Here is a 20,075-nt window from a genome sequence, read left to right as displayed (position 1 = left end):
CCAAAAACCCGGGGGCGCCCCAAAATCCTCCCGGGGGCACCCAAAAAACAACAAAATCCTGCCAAAAACCCCAAAAACCCGGGGGACCCCAAAATCCTTCCGGGCGGACCCCAAAAACCCCAAAATCCTGCCAAAAACACCAAAAACACCAAAATCCTGCCAAAAACCCGGGGCACCCTAAAATCCTCTGGGCGGACCCCCAAAACACCAATATCCTGCCAAAAACCCGGGGGCACCCCAAAATCCTCCGGGGGCACCCCAAAAACATCAAAATCCTGCCAAAAACACCAAAAACCCGGGGGGGGACCCAAAATCCTGCCAAAAACCCCAAAATCCTGCCACAAACCCGGGGGCACCCCAAAATCCTCCCGGGGGCACCCCAAAACCACCAAAATCCTGCCAAAAACCCGGGGGCACCCCATAATTCTCCGGGGGCACCCCAAAAACACCAAAATCTTGCCAAAAACACCAAAAAACCCGGGGGGGGGGGCCCAAAATCCTGCCAAAAACCCCAAAAACACCAAAATCCTGCCAAAAACCCGGGGGATCCCAAAATCCTCCGGGGGCATCCCAAAAACACGAAAATCCTGCCAAAAAGCCCAAAATCCTGCCAAAAACCCCAAAAACACCAAAATCCTGCCAAAAACACCAAAATCGTGCCAAAAACCCGGGGGCACCCCAAAATCCTCCGGCGGCACCCCAAAAACACCAAAATCTTGCCAAAAACCCCAAAAAACCAGGGGGACCCCAAAATCCTCCGGGGGCATCCCAAAAACCCCAAAATCCTGCCAAAAACCCCAAAAACACCGAAATCCTGCCAAAAACCCCAAAATCCTGCCAAAAACACCAAAAACACCAAAATCCTACCAAAAACACCAAAATCCTGCCAAAAACCCCAAAAACGAGGGCGACCCCAAAATCCTTCCGGGAGCACCCCAAAAAAAACCTCAAAATCACCCGGGGGGACCCCAAAAACCCCAAAATCTGTGCAGGGTCACCACAAAACCCCCAAAATCCTCCCGGGGGACACCAAAAACCCGGGGGATCCCAAAAAAACCCCAAAAACAACCGGGGGGACCCCAAAATCCTGCCAAAAAACCCAAAAAACCCGGGGGCACCCCAAAATCCTACCGGGGGCACCCCAAAAACACCAAAATCCTCCCGGGGGGACCCCAAAATCCTCCCGGCGGCACCCCAAAAACCCCAAAATCTGGGTGGAGTCACTGACCGCCCCCGGGGAAGTTTTTGGGGTTCCTGACCCCCTCTGACTGTGTTTTTGGGGTCTTTTGGGGTTTTGGGGGTTCCTGACCCCCCCCGGGGCAGTTTTTGGGGTCCCTGACCCCCTCTGACCGAGTTTTTTGGGGTCTTTTGGGGTTTTTGGGGTCCCTGGCCCCCCCGGGGCTGTTTTTGGGGTTCCTGACCCCCTCTGACTGAGTTTTTGGGGTCTTTTGGGGTTTTTGGGGTGCCTGACCCCCCCGGGTGGGTTTTTGGGGTTCCTGACCCCCTCTGACCGAGTTATTGGGGTCTCTTTGGGTTTTTTGGGGTCCCTGACCCCCCCCCAGGGCCGTTTTTGGGGTTTTTGGGGTCACTGAAATATTCTGGGTGAGTTTCTGGGTTTTTTGGGGTCCCTGACTCCCCGGGTCGGTTTTTGGGGTTCCTGACCCCCTCTGACCGAGTTTTTGGGGTCTCTTGGGGTTTTTTGGGGTGCCTGACCCCCCGGGGCGGGTTTTGGGGTTCCTGACCCCCTCTGACCGAGTTTTTGGGGTGTTTTTGGGGTCCCTGACCCCCCGGTGGGGTTTTTGGGGTGCCGCAGGAGCTGGTGGAGTTCTACCGGCGGAATTCGCTGCGCGATTGCTTCAAGGCGCTGGACACGACCCTGGCCCTGCCCTACCGGGACACCGAGAGCCGCGCGGGACCCCGAGAGCCGGGTACGGGGGGACACCCCAAAATCATCCTCGGGAACCCCAAAATCATCCTCGGGAACCCCAAAATCATCCTCGGGAACCCCAAAATCTTCCTCAGGACCCCAAAATCCTCCTCAGAACCCCAAAATCCTCCTCAGAACCCCCAAATCGTCCTCAGGATCTCCAAAATCCTCCTCAGAACCCCAAAATCCTCCTCAGAACCACAAAATCCTCCTCAGAATCCAAAAATCCTCCTCAGGAACCCCAAAATTCTCCTCGGGAACCCCAAAATCCTCCTCGGGAACCCCAAATCCTCCTCAGAACCCCAAAATCATCCTCAGGAACCCCAAAATCCCCCTCAGGAACACCAAAATCCTCCTCAGAACCACAAAATCATCCTCGGGAACCCCAAAATCATCCTTGGGAACCCCAAAATCCTCCTCAGAACCCCAAAATCCCCCTCGGGACCCCAAAATCCTCCTCGGGAACTCCAAAATCATCCTCAGGAACCCCCAAATCCTCCTCAGAACCCCCAAATCCTCCTCAGAACCCCAAAATCCTCCTCAGAACCCCAAAATCCTCCTCGGGATCCCCAAAATGTGTCCCCTGTCACCGTGTCCCCGTGTCCCCTGTGTGTCCCCAGGTGCCACCCGCAGACTCAGCTGGATTTGGGGCGGGATTTTGGGATTTTGGGGTGTCCCCTGTCCCCATGTCCCCTGTCCCCGTGTCCCCTGTGCCCATGTCCCCTGTGTGTCCCCAGGCTTTGGCTCTGTTTGGGGCTGGATTTTGGGATTTGGGGTGTCCCCTGTCACCGTGTACCTTATGTCCCTTGTCACCGTGTCCCCAAGTGCCACCCGCAGCCTCAGCTGGATTTTGGGGTGTCACCATGTCCCCTGTCCCCGTGTCCCCTGTGTGTCCCCAGGTGCCACCCTCAGCTGGATTTGGGGCGGGATTTTGGGATTTTGGGGTGTCCCCGGTCCCCATGTCCCCTGTCCCCGTGTCCCTTGTGTCCCTTGTCACCACGTCCCCAAGTGCCACCCGCAGTTTCAGTTGGATTTTGGGGTGTCCCCATGTCCCCTGTCCCCTGTGTGTCCCCAGCCTTTGGCTCTGTTTGGGGCTGGATTTTGGGATTTGGGGTGTCCCCTGTCACCGTGTCCCCTGTCACAGTGTCCCCTGTGTCCCTTGTCACTATGTCCCCAAGTGCCACCTGCAGCCTCAGTTGGATTTGGGGGTGTCCCTGTGTCCCCTGTCCCCGTGTCCCCGTGTCCCCTGTGTGTCCCCAGCCTTTGTGTATGTTTGGGGCTGGATTTTGGGATTTGGGGTGTCCCCTGTCCCCGTGTCCCCTGTCACTGCGTCCCCAAGTGCCACCCGCAGCCTCAGCTGGATTTGGGGGTGTTCCCATGTCCCCTGTCCTTGTGTCCCCTGTGTGTCCCCAGCCTTTGGCTCTGTTTGGGGTTGGATTTTGGGATTTTGGGGTGTCGGTGTCCCCTGTCCCCATGTCCCCTGTCCCCGTGTCCCCTGTCACTGCATCCCCAAGTGCCACCCCCAGCCTCAGCTGGATTTTGGGGTGTCACCATGTCCCCTGTCCTTGTGTCCCCTGTGTGTCCCCAGCCTTTGTCTCTGTTTGGGGCTGGATTTTGGGATTTGGGGTGTCCCCATGTCCCCTGTCCCCGCTGTCCCCAGGTGCCACCCGCGCGTTCGGCTCGGCCAGGGCGCGTTACGCCTTCAGCGCGCGGGACAGGACGGAGCTGTCCCTGCGGGAAGGGGACATCGTGCGCGTCCTCAGCAAGAGGGGACAGCCCGGCTGGTGGAAGGGCGAGATCTACGGCCGGGTGTGGCACTGGGGACATCGGGGACATTGGGGACATTGGGGACATTGGGGACATCGGGGACATTGGGGACATTGGGGACATTGGGGACTTTGGGGACATTGGGGGACATCGGGGACATTGGGGACATTGGGGACATTGGGGACATTGGGGACATCGGGGACATTGGGGACATTGGGGACATTGGGGACTTTGGGGACATTGGGGGGGTTGGGGACATTGGGGGGACATTGGGGACATTGGGGACATTGGGGGACATTGGGGACATCAGGGGTGTTGGGGACATTGGGGACATCGGGGGTGTTGGGGACATTGGGGACATCGGGGGCATTGGGGACATTGGGGACATTGGGGACATTGGGGGTGTTGGGGACATTGGGGACATTGGGGGGACATCGGGGACATCGGGGACATTGGGGACATTGGGGACATTGGGGACATCGGGGACATCGGGGACATTGGGGACATCGGGGGTGTTGGGGACATTGGGGCCATTGGGGACATTGGGGACATTGGGGACATTGGGGACATCGGGGACACTGGGGACATTGGGGACATTGGGGACATTGGGGACAGAGGGGACATTGGGGACATTGGGGACACTGGGGACATCGGGGGCATTGGGGACATTGGGGACATTGGGGGGACATTGGGGGGACATTGGGGACATTGGGGACCCTGAGGGGACATTGGGGACATTGGGGGCATTGGGGACATTGGGACATTGGGACATTGGGGGGACATTTGGGGACATTGGGGACACTCCTGTCCCTGTCCCCCCGTGTCCCCTGACCCGTGTCCCTGTCCCCAGGTCGGTTGGTTTCCCGCCAATTACGTGGACGAGGATTTCTCGGATTATTGCTGATTCCTCGGATTGTCGCTGGTTTTTGGGAATTATCCCTGATTTTTGGGGAATTATAGCTGATTTTTGGGAATTAATTATAGCTGATTTTTGGGAATTAATTATTGATGATTTTTGGGAATTATCGCTGATTTTTGGGGAATTATAGCTGATTTTTGGGATTTAATTTTTGATGATTTTTGGGAATTATCGCTGATTTTTGGGAATTATTTACGATTTTTGGGAATTTTTTACGATTTTGGGGACGCCCCGAAAATTTATGGGACAACAAACCGGGATCAGCTCCAAGGGGATTCAACAGAAATTGGCCCCTAAAAAATTCCGGGAATGTCCGGCCGGGAATGTCCGGCCAAGGGTCAAAGGTCACGGACGGACATTTGGGCTCGGAGTTCCGCCTGGCGGGATTTTGGGGAATTCCAGGATTTTGGGGGGAATTCCAGGAATTTGCGATGAATTCCAGGATTTTGGGATGGATTCCCGAATTTTGGGGTGAATTCCCAGGATTTTGGGGAATTCCAGGATTTCGGGGGGAATTCCGGGATTTTGCGGTGAATTCCGGGATTTTGTGGCGAATTCCAGACTTTTGGGGTGAATTCCAGGATTTTTGGGGTGAATTCCAAGATTTTTGCGGTGAATCCCAGGATTTTGGGGTGAATTCCCGGGATTTTGCAGTGAATTCCCGAATTTTGGGGTTAATTCCGGGATTTTGGGCTGAATTCCGGGATTTTGGGGTGAATTCCGGGATTTTGGGGTGAATTCCCGAATTTTGGGGTGAATTCCCGGGATTTTGGGGTGAATTCCAGGATTTTGGGGTGAATTCCAGGATTTTGCAGTGAATTCCTGGATTTTGGGGTGAATTCCAGGATTTTGGGGTGAATTCCGGGATTTTGGGGTGAATTCAGGGATTTTGGGGTAAATTCCAGGATTTTGGGGTGAATTCCCGGATTTTGGGGTGAATTCCGGGATTTTGGGGTGAATTCTGGGATTTTGGGGTAAATTCCAGGATTTTGGGGTGAATTCCGGGATTTTGGGGTGAATTCAGGGATTTTGGGGTGAATTCCAGGATTTTGCAGTGAATTCCCGGATTTTGAGGTGATTTCCGGGATTTTGGGCTGAATTCCAGGATTTTGGGGTGAATTCCAGGATTTTGTGGTGAATTCCGGGATTTTGGGTGAATTCCTGAATTTTGGGGTGAATTCCCGGGATTTTGGGGTGATTTCCGGGATTTTGGGCTGAATTCCAGGATTTTGCAGTGAATTCCAGGATTTTGGGGTGAATTCCGGGATTTTGGGTGAATTCCCGAATTTTGGGGTGAATTCCCGGGATTTTGGGGTCAGCGATGTCCCAGTATGATCCCAGTTCAATCCCAGTACACACACACTCATTTATTGTGATTTTTTTTCCCCCATTTTGGGGTGAATTCCCGGATTCTGGGCGAATTCCCGAATTTTTGGTGAATTCCCGGATTCGGGGTGAATTCCCGGGATTTTGGGGTCACAGGGGCTCCTCTCACACCCAACTCAGCGACGTCCCGCAGGGAAACTCGGCCCGGAGCCCGTCCGGCCCCACGGCCCCGCACTTCTCCCAACTGCCCCAAAAAAAGGGAAAAACGGCTCAGGATCCCAAAAATCTCAAAAATTCCAAAAATCCCCAAAACTCCCAGCCCAAATCGCAAAAAAAATCCCATAAAATCCCCAAAAAGCCCGTTAAAATACCATTAAAATAATAAAAAAAAAACCATAAAAATCCCATAAATGACCCCAAAAACACCTCCAAAAAAATCCCATAAATGACCCCAAAAATCCCATAAATGACCCCAAAAATCCCATAAATGACCCCAAAAATCCCATAAATGACCCAAAAAATCCCAGTAAAAATCCCATAAATGAGCCCACAAATTCCATTTAAAAATCCCATTAAAAATCCCATTAAAACCCCATAAATTCCCATTAAAAATCCCATAAATGACCCCAAAGACGCCTCAAAAAAAATCCCACAAATGACCCCAAAAATCCCAATAAAAATCCCATAAATGGCCCCATAAATCCCACAAATGTTACCAAAAACCCCATTTAAAAAATCCCATAAATGATCCCAAAAACCCCATAACAATCCAAAAAATCCCATTCAAAAAATCTCATAAATGACCCCAAAAATCCCATAAATAACCCCAAAAATCCCATAAATGACCCCAAACACCCCATTAAAAAATCCCAATAAAATCCCATAAATGACCCCAAAGACCCCTCCAAAAAAATCCCACAAATGACCCCAAAAATCCCAATAAAAATCCCATAAATCCCATTAAAAAATGCCATCAAAATCTCAAAAATGACCCCAAAAACCCCATAAGTGACCCCAAAAACCCCATTAAAAAACTCATAAATGACTCCAAAAATCCCATTAAAAAATCGCATTAAAAATCCCATAAATGACTCCAAAAACTCCATAAATGATCCCATAAAAAAATCGCATTACAAATCCCATAAATTATCCCAAAAATTCCTTAAATTACCACAAACCCATTAAAAATCCCATAAATGACCCCCAAAAACCCCATTAAAAAATCCGATAAATGACCCCTAAAATCCCATTTAAAAATCCTATAAAAATCCTATAAAAATCCTATAAAAATCCCACTAATTACCCCAAAAATCCCATTTAAAAATCCCACAAATGACCCCAAAAATCCCATAAATGACCCCATAAGTCCCATTTAAAAATCCTAATAAAATCCTATAAAAATCCCACAAATTACCCCAAAAATCCCATAAATTACCCCAAAAACTCCATTAAAAAATCCCATAAATGACCCCATAAATCCCATTTAAATATCCTATTAAAATCCTCTAAAAATCCCACAAATGACCCCAAAAATCCCATAAATGACCCCTTAAAACCCATTAAAAATCTCATAAATGACCCCATAAATCCCATTTAAATATCCTATTAAAATCCTCTAAAAATCCCACGAATGACCCCAAAAATCCCATAAATGACCCCTTAAAACCCATTAAAAATCTCATAAATGACCCCAAAAATCCCATTTAAAAATCCTATTAAAATCCTATAAAAATCCCACTAATTACCCCCAAAATCCCATTTAAAAATCCCACAAATGACCCCAAAAATCCCATAAATGACCCCAAAAACCCCATTAAAAATCCCATAAGTGACCCGTAAAATCCCATTTAAAAATCCTATTAAAATCCTATAAAAATCCCACAAATTACCCCAAAAATCCCATAAATGACCCCTTAAAACCCATTAAAAATCTCATTAATGACCCCAAAAATCCCATTTAAAAATCCTATTAAAATCCTCTAAAAATCCCACAAATTACCCCAAAAATCCCATAAAAAATCCCACAAATGACCCCAAAAATCCCATAAATGACCCCAAAAACTCCATTAAAAAATCCCATAAATGACCCCATAAATCCCATTTAAAAATCCTATAAAAATCCTATAAAAATCCCACTAATTACCCCAAAAATCCCATTTAAAAATCCCACAAATTACCCCAAAAATCCCATAAATGACCCCAAAAACCCCATTAAAAATCCCATAAGTGACCCGTAAAATCCCATTTAAAAATCCTATTAAAATCCTATAAAAATCCCACAAATTACCCCAAAAATCCCATAAATTACCCCAAAAACTCCATTAAAAAATCCCATAAATGACCCCTAAAATCCCATTTTAAAATCCTAATAAAATCCTATAAAAATCCCACAAATTATCCCAAAAATCCAAGAAATGACCCCTTAAAACCCATTAAAAATCTCATAAATTACCCCAAAAATCCCATTTAAAAATCCTATTAAAATCCTCTAAAAATCCCACAAATTACCCCAAAAATCCCATAAATTACCCCAAAAACTCCATTAAAAAATCCCATAAGTGACCCGTAAAATCCCATTTAAAAATCCTATTAAAATCCTATAAAAATCCCACAAATTACCCCAAAAATCCCATAAATTACCCCAAAAACTCCATTAAAAAATCCCATAAATGACCCCAAAAATCCCATTTAAAAATCCTAATAAAATCCTCTAAAAATCCCACAAATTACCCCAAAAATCCCATTTAAAAATCCCACAAATGACCCCAAAAATCCCATAAATTACCCCAAAAACTCCATTAAAAATCCCATAAATGACCCGTAAAATCCCATTTAAAAATCCTAATAAAATCCTCTAAAAATCCCACAAATTACCCCAAAAATCCCATAAATGACCCCTTAAAACCCATTAAAAATCTCATAAATGACCCCAAAAATCCCATTTAAAAATCCTATTAAAATCCTCTAAAAATCCCACAAATGACCCCAAAAATCCCATAAAAAATCCCACAAATGACCCCAAAAATCCCATAAATGACCCCCAAAAACCCCATTAAAAAGTCCGATAAATGACCCCTAAAATCCCATTTAAAAATCCTAATAAAATCCTATAAAAATCCCACAAATTACCCCAAAAATCCCATAAATGACCCCAAAAACACCATTAAAAATCCCATAAGTGACCCGTAAAATCCCATTTAAAAATCCTAATAAAATCCTAATAAAATCCTATAAAAATCCCACTAATTACCCCAAAAATCCCATAAATGACCCCAAAAACCCCATTAAAAATCCCATAAGTGACCCGTAAAATCCCATTTAAAAATCCTATTAAAATCCTCTAAAAATCCCACAAATTACCCCAAAAATCCCATAAATGACCCCTTAAAACCCCTTAAAAATCTCATAAATGACCCCAAAAATCCCATTTAAAAATCCTATAAAAATCCTATAAAATCCCACAAATTACCCCAAAAATCCCATAAATGACCCCAAAAACTCCATTAAAAAATCCCATAAATGAACCCATAAATCCCATTTAAAAATCCTATTAAAATCCTCTAAAAATCCCACAAATGACCCCAAAAATCCCATTAAAAATCCCACAAATGACCCCAAAAATCCCATAAATGACCCCTTAAAACCCATTAAAAATCTCATAAATGACCCCAAAAATCCCATTTTAAAATCCTATTAAAATCCCACAAATTACCCCAAAAATCCCATAAAAAATCCCACAAATGACCCCAAAAATCCCATAAATGACCCCTTAAAACCCATTAAAAATCTCATAAATGACCCCAAAAATCCCATTTTAAAATCCTATTAAAATCCTATAAAAATCCCACAAGTTACCCCAAAAATCCCATAAAAAAATCCCACAAATGACCCCAAAAATCCCATAAATGACCCCAAAAACCCCATTAAAAATCCCGTAAGTGACCCGTAAAAATCCCTTTTCGCATCCGCGAGCTTCTAGTCCCTCCGCGGCCGCCGTCCTTTTAAAGATGGCAGCGCGCGGCTGTACGGCAGAGGCGAGACGGGAGGGCTGAGCAAGATGGCGGCGCGCTGCCGTACAGCGTGAGGAGGCGTGGCCCAAGATGGCGGCGCGCTGCCGTACAGCGTGAGGGGGCGTGGCCCAAGATGGCGGCGCGCTGCCGTACAGCGTGAGGAGGCGTGGCCCAAGATGGCGGCGCCCTGAGCGGCTCCGGCCGAGCCATGGCGGCACCGGGAGAGGCACCGGGAGAGGCACCGGGAGAGGCGCTCCGGGCCGTGCTGCGGCCCAGCGGGGCTCTCCCGGCCGAGGCTCTCCCGGTGCGCGGCTACGACTTCTCGGGAGGCGCGGACCACGCGGCGCTGCTCCGCTCCTTCCGCACCACCGGCTTCCAGGCCACGAGCTTCGCGCAGGCGGTGGCGGAGATCGAGCGGATGGTGCGGGAGATGGGGACGCGGCGGTACCGGGGAGGGGGATCCGGGCTCGGTGGGAGCTCCCCGGGTTCGTTTCCCGCAGATCGCGGCCAAGCTGGAGCCGCTGAGCGCGGAGCAGCGGGAGAGAGCGGCCATGGCCGGGCCGCGGCCGCCCTCGGGCTGCACCATCTTCCTCGGCTTCACCTCGAACCTCGTCAGCTCCGGCGTCAGGGAGAGCATCCGATACCTGGTGCAGCATGGCATGGTGACAGAGGGGACATGGGGACATGGGGCAGGGGACAGGGATAGGGACATGGGGACAGGGACAGGGACATGGGGACAGGGACAGGGAGAGCATCCGATACCTGGTGCAGCATGGAATGGTGACAGAGGGGACATGGGGACAGCTTGGGGACATGGGGACAGTATGGGGACATGGGGACAGGGACAGGGACATGGGGACAGGGACAGGGAGAGCATCCGATACCTGGTGCAGCACGGCATGGTGACAGCTTGGGGACAGCTTGGGGACATGGGGACAGCCTGGGGACATGGGGACAGCTTGGGGACAGGGACAGCCTGGGGACATGGGGACAGCTTGGGGACAGGGGACAGTGTGGGGACATGGGACAGCCTGGGGACATGGGGACAGCTTGGGGACAGGGGACAGCTTGGGGACATAGGGACAGGGACAGGGAGAGCATCCGATACCTCGTACAGCATGGAATGGTGACAGCCTGGGGACATGGGGACAGCTTGGGGACATGGTGACAGCCTGGGGACATGGGGACAGCCTGGGGACATGGGGACAGGGACAGGGACAGGGACAGGGACAGGGACATGGGGACAGGGACAGGGGACAGGGAGAGCATCCGATACCTGGTGCAGCACGGCATGGTGACAGCTTGGGGACATGGGGACAGCTTGGGGACAGCCTGGGGACATGGGGACAGCCTGGGGACATGGGGACAGCTTGGGGACAGTGTGGGGACATGGGGACAGGGACAGGGAGAGCATCCGATACCTCGTACAGCACGGCATGGTGACAGCCTGGGGACAGCTTGGGGACATGGGGACAGCCTGGGGAGATGGGGACAGCTTGGGGACATGGGGACATGGGGACAGCCTGGGGACATGGGGACATGGGGACAGTGTGGGGACATGGGGACAGGGACAGGGAGAGCATCCGATACCTCGTACAGCATGGCATGGTGACAGCTTGGGGACAGCTTGGGGACAGCCTGGGGACATGGGGACAGCTTGGGGACATGGGGACAGTGTGGGGACAGTGTGGGGACATGGGGACAGGGACAGGGGACAGGGACAGGGGACAGCTTGGGGACAGGGACAGGGACATGGGGACAGTTTGGGGACATGGGACAACCTGGGGACATGGGGACATGGTGACAGCCTGGGGACAGCTTGGGGACAGGGACAGGGAGAGCATCCGATACCTCGTACAGCATGGAATGGTGACAGAGGGGACAGCTTGGGGACAGGGGACAGCCTGGGGACAGCTTGGGGACATGGGGACATGGGGACATGGGGACAGGGGACAGGGACAGGGGACAGCCTGGGGACAGGGACAGGGAGAGCATCCGATACCTGGTGCAGCATGGAATGGTGACAGCCTGGGGACAGCTTGGGGACATGGGGACAGCTTGGGGACAGCTTGGGACATGGGGACAGCTTGGGGACAGCTTGGGGACAGCCTGGGGACATGGGGACAGCTTGGGGACAGCTTGGGGACATGGGGACATGGGGACAGGGACAGGGAGAGCATCCGATACCTGGTGCAGCATGGAATGGTGACAGCTTGGGGACAGCTTGGGGACAGCTTGGGGACATGGTGACAGCTTGGGGACATGGGACAGGGAAGTCCCTGGGGGTCCCTATGAGGTTCTGGGATGGTCCCTATGAGGTTCTGGGATGGTCAGGGGGGTCCCTGGTGTCCCTGTGAGGACCTGGGGCAGGTCAGGGGGGTGTCCCCATGTTCCCTGTGAGGTTCTGGGATGGTCCCTGTGAGGTTCTGGGGGGGTCAGGGGGGTCCCCATGGTCCCTGTGAGGTTCTGGGGGGGGTCCCTGTGAGGTTCTGGGATGGTCAGGGGTGTCCCTGGTGTCCCTGTGAGGTTCTGGGGGGGGGTCCCTGTGAGGTTCTGGGATGGTCAGGGGTGTCCCTGTGAGGACCTGGGGGGTCCCTGTGAGGTTCTGGGATGGTCAGGGGTGTCCCCATGGTCCCTGTGAGGTTCTGGGATGGTCAGAGGGGTCCCCATGTTCCCTGTGAGGTTCTGGGATGGTCCCTGTGAGGTTCTGGGATGGTCAGGGGGGTCCTTGGTGTCCCTGTGAGGACCTGGGATGGTCCCTGTGAGGTTCTGGGATGGTCAGGGGTGTCCCTGGTGTCCCTGTGAGGTTCTGGGATGGTCAGAGGGGTGTCCCCATGGTCCCTGTGAGGTTCTGGGATGGTCAGGGGTGTCCCTGGTGTCCCTGTGAGCACCCGGGGCGGCTCAGGGGGATGTCCCCAGATGTCCCCAAGGTGCTGACCCCCTCCCCGGCCAGGTGGACGTGCTGGTGACCACGGCCGGGGGGGTGGAGGAGGACCTGATCAAGTGCCTGGCGCCCACCTACATCGGGGACTTCCAGCTGCGGGGCCGGGACCTGCGGCACAACGGCATCAACAGGTCCTGGGGGTGGGCACGGGGGGCTGGGACCCCCTTGGGGACACCCTGGGGACACCCTGGGGACACCTCGGGGTCCCCTCAGGATCGGGAACCTGCTGGTGCCCAACGATAACTACTGCAAGTTCGAGGACTGGCTGATGCCCATCCTGGAGAGGATGGTGGACGAGCAGGACACGCAGGTGAGGGGTGGGGGAACCCCCAAATCGGGACCCCACGGTGCTGGGAGGGGGCTCTAGGGGGTCCCTGGATAGCTGGGGTGGGATTTTGGGGGGTCCTGGACACCTGGGGTGGGATTTTAGGTGTTGCTGGACACCTGGGATGGGAATTTTGGGGTTCCCTGGACACCTGGGGTGGGATTTTAGGTGTTGCTGGACACTTGGGATGGGAATTTTGGTGGTCCCTGAATATCTGGGATGGGAATTTTGGTGGTCCCTGAATATCTGGGGTGGGATTTTGGGGGTTCCTGGACACCTGGGGTGGGATTTTAGGTGTTGCTGGACACCTGGGATGGGATTCTGGGGGTCCCTGAATATCTGGGGTGGGATTTTGGGGGTTCCTGGACACCTAGGGTGAAGTTTGGGAGGTTCCTGGACACCTGGGGTGAGGTTTGGGGTCTCCCTGGACACCTGGGATGGGATTTTGAGGGTCCCTGAATATCTGGGATGGGATTTTGGGGTTCCCTGAATATCTGGGGTGGGATTTTGAGGTTCCCTGAATATCTGGGGTGGGATTTTGGTGGTCCCTGGATAGCTGGGATGGGATTTTGTGGGTCCCTGAATATCTGGGGTGGGATTTTGGTGGTCCCTGGACACCTGGGGTGGGATTTTAGGTATTGCTGGACACCTGGGGTGGGATTTTGGGGTTCCCTGGACACCTGGGGTGGGATTTTCGGGTTCCCTGAATATCTGGGGTGGGATTTTGGGGTCTCCCTGGACACCTGGGATGGGATTTTGGGGGTCTCTGAATATCTGGGGTGGGATTTTGGTGGTCCCAGGACACCCAGGGTGGGATTTTGGTGGTCCCTGGACACCTGGGGTGAAGTTTGGGAGGTTCCTGGACACCTGGGATGGGAATTTTGGGGGTCCCTGAATATCTGGGGTGGGATTTTGGGGTTCCCTGGACACCTGGGTTGAGGTTTGGGGTCTCCCTGGACACCTGGGATGGGATTTTGGTGGTCCCTGAATATCTGGGGTGGGATTTTGGTGGTTCCTGGACACCTGGGGTGGGATTTTGGTGGTCCCTGAATATCTGGGGTGGGATTTTGGTGGTTCCTGGACACCTGGGGTGGGATTTTGGTGGTCCCTGAATATCTGGGGTGGGATTTTGGGGTTCCCTGGACACCTGGGGTGAGGTTTGGGGTCTCCCTGGACACCCAGGGTGGGATTTTGGGGTTCCCTGGACACCCGGGGTGGGATTTTGGGGGGTCCCTGGACACCTGGGGTGGGATTTTGGTGGTCCCTGAATATCTGGGGTGGGATTTTGGGGTTCCCTGGACACCTGGGGTGGGATTTTAGGTGTTGCTGGACACCTGGGATGGGAATTTTGTGGGTTCCTGGACACCTGGGATGGGAATTTTGGGGGTCCCTGGACAGCCGGGGTGGGATTTTGGTGGTTCCTGGACACCCGGGGTGAGATTTTGGGGTTCCCTGGACACCCAGGGTGGGATTTTGGTGGTCCCTGAATATCTGGGGTGGGATTTTGGTGGTCCCTGAATATCTGGGGTGGGATTTTGGGGTTCCCTGGACACCTGGGGTGGGATTTTAGGTGTTGCTGGACACCTGGGATGGGAATTTTGGGGGTTCCTGGACACCTGGGATGGGATTTTGGGGGGTCCTGGATAGCTGGGGTGGGATTTTGGGGTTCCCTGGACACCTGGGATGGGATTTTGGTGGTCCCTGAATATCTGGGGTGGGATTTTGGGGGTCCCTGGACACCCGGGGTGGGATTTTGGTGGTCGCTGAATATCTGGGGTGGGATTTTGAGGGTCCCTGAATATCTGGGGTGGGATTCTGGGGGTCCCTGGACACCCGGGATGGGAATTTTGGGGTTCCCTGGACACCCAGGGTGGGATTTTAGGTGTTGCTGGACACCTGGGGTGGGATTTTAGGTGTTGCTGGACACCTGGGATGGGAATTTTGGGGTTCCCTGGACACCCAGGGTGGGATTTTGGTGGTCCCTGAATATCTGGGGTGGGATTTTAGGTGTTGCTGGACACCTGGGATGGGAATTCTGGGGGTTCCTGGACACCTGGGGTGGGATTTTGGGGTTCCCTGGACACCTGGGGTAGGATTTTGGTGGTCCCTGAATATCTGGGGTGGGATTTTGGGGTTCCCTGGACACCCAGGATGGGATTTTGGTGGTCCCTGAATATCTGGGGTGGGATTTTGGTGGTCCCTGAATATCTGGGATGGGATTTTGGTGGTCCCTGAATATCTGGGATGGGATTTTGGTGGTCCCTGAATATCTGGGGTGGGATTTTGGGGTTCCCTGGACACCTGGGATGGGATTTTGGGGTTCCCTGAATATCTGGGGTGGGATTTTGGGGTTCCCTGGACACCTGGGGTGGGATTTTGGGGGTCCCTGGACACCCGGGGTGGGATTTTGGGGGTCCCTGGACACCTGTGGCCCCCCTGGCCGGGCTTGCCGAGCTGGGTCCCCACAGGGCGTGCGGTGGACGCCGTCCCGGATGATCGCCCGGCTGGGCAAGGAGATCAACAACCCCGAGTCCATCTGTTACTGGGCCCAGAAGGTACCGGAGGAGGTGGGGGGACACTTTTGGGGTGACATTTGGGGGTCGCTGGTGGGGAGTCACCGATTGTCACCACGTTTGGTGGCAGAACAACATCCCGGTGCTGAGCCCGGCGCTCACCGACGGCTCCTTGGGCGACATGATCTTCTTCCACTCCTACAAACGCCCGGGGCTTGTGCTGGACATTGTGGAGGGTAAGTGGGGCACCCCACAGATTTTTGGGGTGCCCTGAGGGGCTCCCTGATCCCCCCAAAACCCTGTGGTTCATCCACCCACAGACCTGCGCCTCATCAACACCCAGGCCATCTTCGCCCGCAAAACCGGCATGATCATCCTGGGCGGGGGTTTGGTCAAGCACCACATCGCCAACGCCAACCTCATGGTGAGAGCGGGGGACCCCTCCCCAAATATTGACAGGGAAAAGATTTGGGGACCCCCGAGGTGGGGTTTGGGGGTTCTCACCCCGGTGTCTGCGCAGAGGAACGGCGCCGATTTCTCCGTCTACGTCAACACGGCGCAAGAGTTCGACGGCTCCGACTCGGGCGCGCGGCCGGACGAGGCCGTGTCCTGGGGCAAGATCCGCGTGGACGCCACGCCCGTCAAGGTTGGGGGGCTCCGTGGGGGGGCGGATGGTTTTGGGGGGAATTTGGGGGGTTTTTGTTGTGACCCCGCCGCTCTCGGTCAGGTCTACGCCGACGCCTCGCTCGTCTTCCCGTTGCTCGTGGCCGAGACGTTCGCACGGAGCGCCGACGCATTCGGGGTGCCGGCGCGGACCCCCGAGGCGTGAGGGACCCCCAAAGCCTGGAGACCCTCAAGAACTGAGGGACCCCCGAGGCGTGAGGGACCCCCAAAGCCTGGAGACCCTCAAGAACTGAGGGACCCCTGAGGCCTGGGGGCACCCAAGATGTGAGAGACCCCCAAAGCCTGAGGGACCCCCAAGAACTGAGGGACCCCCGAGGCCTGAGAGACCCCCAAGAACTGAGGGACCCCCAAGGCCTGTGGGACCCCCAAAGCCTGGAGACCCTCAAGAACCTCAAGAACTGAGGGACCCCTGAGGCCTGAGAGACACCCAAAGCCTGAGAGACCCCCAAGGCCTGTGGGACCCCCAAAACTTGAGGGACCCCCAAAGCCTGAGGGACCCCCAAGAACTGAGGGACCCCCGAGGCGTGAGGGACCCCCAAAGCCTGAGGGACCCCAAAGGCCTGAGAGACCCCAAAGGCCTGAGAGACCCCCAAGGCCTGAGGGACCCCCAAAGCCTGAGGGACCCATGAGGCCTGAGGGACCCCAAAGGCCTGAGAGACTCTCAAGGCCTGAAGGACCCCCAAGGCCTGTGGGACCCGTGAGGAATGGTGGACCCCAAAGGCCTGAGAGACTCCCAAGGCCTGTGGGACCCCCGAGGCCTGAGAGACCCCCAAGGTCTGAACGACTCCCAAGGCCTGGGGGACCCCCAAGGTCTGAGGGACCCCCAAAGCATGAGAGACCCCCAAGGCCTGAGGGACCCCAAAGCCTGAGGGACCCCCAAGGCCTAAGAGACCCCCAAAGCCTGAGGGACCCCCAAAGCCTGAGGGACCCCCAAGGCCTGCGGGACCCCCAAAACTTGAGGGACCCCCAAGGCCTGTGGGACCCCCGAGGCCTGAGAGACTCCCAAAGCATGAGAGACCCCCAAAACCTGAGGGACCCCCAAGGCCTGTGGGACCCCCAAAACTTGAGGGACCCCCAAGGTCTGAACGACTCCCAAGGCCTGGGGGACCCCCAAGGTCTGAGGGACCCCCAAAGCCTGGAGACCCCCAAAGCCTGAGGGACCCCCGAGGTGTCTGAGAGACCCCTAAGGCCTAAGAGACTCCCGAGGCCTAAGAGACTCCCGAGGCCTGAGGGACCCCCAAAGCCTGAGGGACCCCCAAGACCTGAGGGACCCCCAAGACCTGAGGGACCCCTGAGGCCTGAGGGACCTCAAAGCCTGAGGGACCCCCAAGGCCTGTGGGACCCCTGAGGCCTGAGAGACCCCCCAAGGCCTGAGAGACTCCCAAGGCCTGTGGGACCCCCAAGACCTGAGGGACCCCCAAGATCTGAGAGACCCCCAAAGCCTGAGGGACCCCAAAGCCTGAGGGACCCCCAAAGCCTGAGGGACCCCAAAGGCCTGAGGGACCCCCGAGGCCTGAGAGACCCCCAAGGCCTGAGGGACCCCCAAAGCCTGAGGGACCCCCAAGGCCTGTGGGACCCCTGAGGCCTGAGGGACCCCTGAGGCCTGAGGGACCCCCAAAGCCTGAGGGACCCCCAAGGCCTGTGGGACCCCTGAGGCCTGTGGGACCCCCAAAACTTGAGGGACCCCCAAGGCCTGAGAGACTCCCAAAGCATGAGAGACCCCCAAAACCTGAGGGACCCCCAAGGCCTGTGGGACCCATGAGGAATGATGGACCCCCAAGGCCTGAGGGACCCCCAAAGCCTGTGGGACCCCCAAAACTTGAGAGACCCCCAAAGCCTGAGGGACCCCCAAGGCCTGTGGGACCCCCAGGGCCTAAGAGACCCCCAAAGCCTGAGGGACCCCCAAGGCCTGAGGGACTCCCAAGGCCTGTGGGACCCCCAAAACTTGAGGGACCCCCAAGGCCTGAGGGACCCCTGAGGCCTGAGGGACCCCCAAGGCCTGAGGGACCCCAAAGGCCTGAGAGACTCCCAAGGCCTGTGGGACCCCCAAGATCTGAGAGACCCCCAAAACTTGAGGGACCCCCAAAACCTGTGGGACCCCTGAGGCCTGAGGGACCCCAAAGGCCTAAGAGACCCCCAAAGCCTGAGACCCCCTTTTCATGACCCCTCCCCGCAACGCTTGTGTTTATTTATTGGAGCTGCCAATAAAGCAGAGCTGGGTTTGTTTATCCACGGGGGAATTTATTCCTTGTGCCACCTCCAGCACTGAGGGAAAACAAGGGAAAAAACACGGAAAACACAAAAAAAACCCCCACGGAAAATATGGGAAAAAAACATGGAAAATACGGGGAAAAACATGGAAAATATGGGAAAAAAACATGGAAAATATGGGAAAATCATGGAAAATACGGGAAAAAAACGTGGGAAATATGGGAAAAACATGGAAAATACGGGAAGAAATATGTAAAATATGGGAAAAATCATGGAAAATACAGGAGAAAAACATGGAAAATGCCATAAAAAACATGGAAATTACAGGGAAAACAGGGAAAATACCGGAAAAAACATGGAAAATATGGGGGAAATCATGGAAAATATGGGAAAAAAACATGTAAAATAGGGGAAAATGTGGGAAATATGGGAAAAAACATGGAAAATATGGGAAAAAACATGGAAAATATGGGAAAAAACATGGAAAATATGGGAAAAAACGTGGAAAATACAGGGAAAGACATGGAAAATATGGGAAAAAACATGGAAAATATATGGTAAAAACATGGAAAATATGGGAAAAAACATGGAAAATATATGGTAAAAACATGGAAAATATGGGAAAAAACATGGAAAATATGGGAAAAAACATGGAAAATATGGGAAAAAATATGGAAAATATATGGTAAAAACATGGAAAATATGGGAAAAAACATGTAAAATATGGGAAAAAACGTGGGAAATATGGGAAAAACATGGAAAATATGGGAAAAAACGTGGAAAATACGGAAAGAAACATGGAAAATGCGGGAAAAAAACATGGAAAATACAGGGAAAAAATGTGGAAAATACAGGGAAAAACATGGAAAATATGGGAAGAAACATAGAAAATATTGGAAAAAACATGGAAAATATGGGAAAAAACATGGAAAATATCAGAAAAAAACATGGAAAATACAGGGAAAAAACGTGGAAAATATGGTAAAAACATGGAAAATATGGGAAAAAACGTGGGAAATATGGGAAGAAACGTGGGAAATATGGGGAAAATCATGGAAAATATGGGAAAAACATGGAAAATATGGGAAAAAACATGTAAAATATGGGAAAAAACGTGGGAAATATGGGAAAAAACGTGGGAAATATGGGAAAAAACATGGAAAATATGGGAAAAACCGTGGAAAATATGGAAAAAAACATGGAAAATATGGGAAAAAACATGGGAAATATGGGAAAAAACATGAAAAATATATGGTGAAAACATGGAAAATATGGGATAAAACGTGGAAAATATGGGAAAAAAACATGTAAAATATGGGAAAAACCATGGAAAATATGGGAAAAAACATGGAAAATATATGGTAAAAACATGGAAAATACGGGGAAAAACGTGGGAAATATGGGAAAAATCATGGAAAATATGGGAAAAACGTAAAATATGGGAAAAAT

General features: G+C 52.7%; 2 protein-coding genes and 1 long non-coding RNA gene across 6 annotated transcripts in view; 2 read left to right on the top strand and 1 right to left on the bottom strand.

Annotated features, from left to right (window-relative positions):
* VAV1 (vav guanine nucleotide exchange factor 1) overlaps positions 1-4,696 on the top strand; it is a 37,674-nt gene extending 32,978 nt beyond the window's left edge. Inside the window, exons 23-25 of the mRNA XM_072920093.1 lie at positions 1,814-1,928; positions 3,588-3,736; positions 4,545-4,696. Of these exons, the coding sequence (XP_072776194.1) occupies positions 1,814-1,928; positions 3,588-3,736; positions 4,545-4,598 (318 nt within the window). The 3' untranslated portion in view covers positions 4,599-4,696. The remainder of the gene's footprint in view (positions 1-1,813; positions 1,929-3,587; positions 3,737-4,544) is intronic.
* A 5,380-nt stretch (positions 4,697-10,076) lies between these two features.
* Positions 10,077-16,952, top strand: DHPS (deoxyhypusine synthase). Of its 4 annotated transcripts, XM_072920068.1 has the most exons (10): positions 10,077-10,370; positions 10,450-10,611; positions 12,903-13,024; positions 13,107-13,203; positions 15,687-15,773; positions 15,862-15,967; positions 16,075-16,155; positions 16,252-16,377; positions 16,459-16,625; positions 16,920-16,952. In XM_072920068.1, the coding sequence occupies exons 1-9, from the start codon at positions 10,158-10,160 to the stop codon at positions 16,593-16,595; spliced, it is 1,131 nt and encodes a 376-aa protein (XP_072776169.1). In that variant the 5' UTR covers positions 10,077-10,157; the 3' UTR covers positions 16,596-16,625; positions 16,920-16,952. The 4 variants fall into 4 exon arrangements, with proteins under 4 accessions (XP_072776169.1, XP_041567640.2, XP_041567642.2 ...); XM_041711706.2 differs by lacking the exon at positions 16,920-16,952 and having other exon boundaries at positions 16,459-16,837; XM_041711708.2 differs by lacking the exon at positions 16,920-16,952 and having other exon boundaries at positions 10,078-10,370; positions 10,450-10,596; positions 16,459-16,842.
* LOC140681011 (uncharacterized) lies at positions 16,457-17,016 on the bottom strand. Its single transcript, XR_012052300.1, has 4 exons — positions 16,923-17,016; positions 16,788-16,805; positions 16,636-16,697; positions 16,457-16,591 (listed from the first exon to the last, which is right to left on the bottom strand). It is a non-coding gene; the product is annotated as an uncharacterized lncRNA (long non-coding RNA).
* Positions 17,017-20,075: the final 3,059 nt, after the last annotated feature.

Source organism: Taeniopygia guttata, chromosome 30, assembly GCF_048771995.1.
Source record: "Taeniopygia guttata chromosome 30, bTaeGut7.mat, whole genome shotgun sequence".
NCBI classification, from domain to species: Eukaryota; Metazoa; Chordata; class Aves; order Passeriformes; family Estrildidae; genus Taeniopygia; species Taeniopygia guttata.
Note: the sequence above shows the minus strand (reverse complement) of the source record. Positions and strands in the feature narration are given on the sequence as shown.

Excerpts from the sequence above, each read along its gene's own strand:
- DHPS (XM_072920068.1), top strand. The coding sequence starts at position 10,158 with ATGGCGGCACCGGGAGAGGCACCGGGAGAGGCACCGGGAGAGGCGCTC. Across the intron at positions 15,968-16,074 it reads TGTGCTGGACATTGTGGAGG|GCCATCTTCGCCCGCAAAAC; the intron begins GTAAGTGGGGCA and ends ATCAACACCCAG. Across the intron at positions 16,378-16,458 it reads TGGACGCCACGCCCGTCAAG|GTCTACGCCGACGCCTCGCT; the intron begins GTTGGGGGGCTC and ends GCTCTCGGTCAG.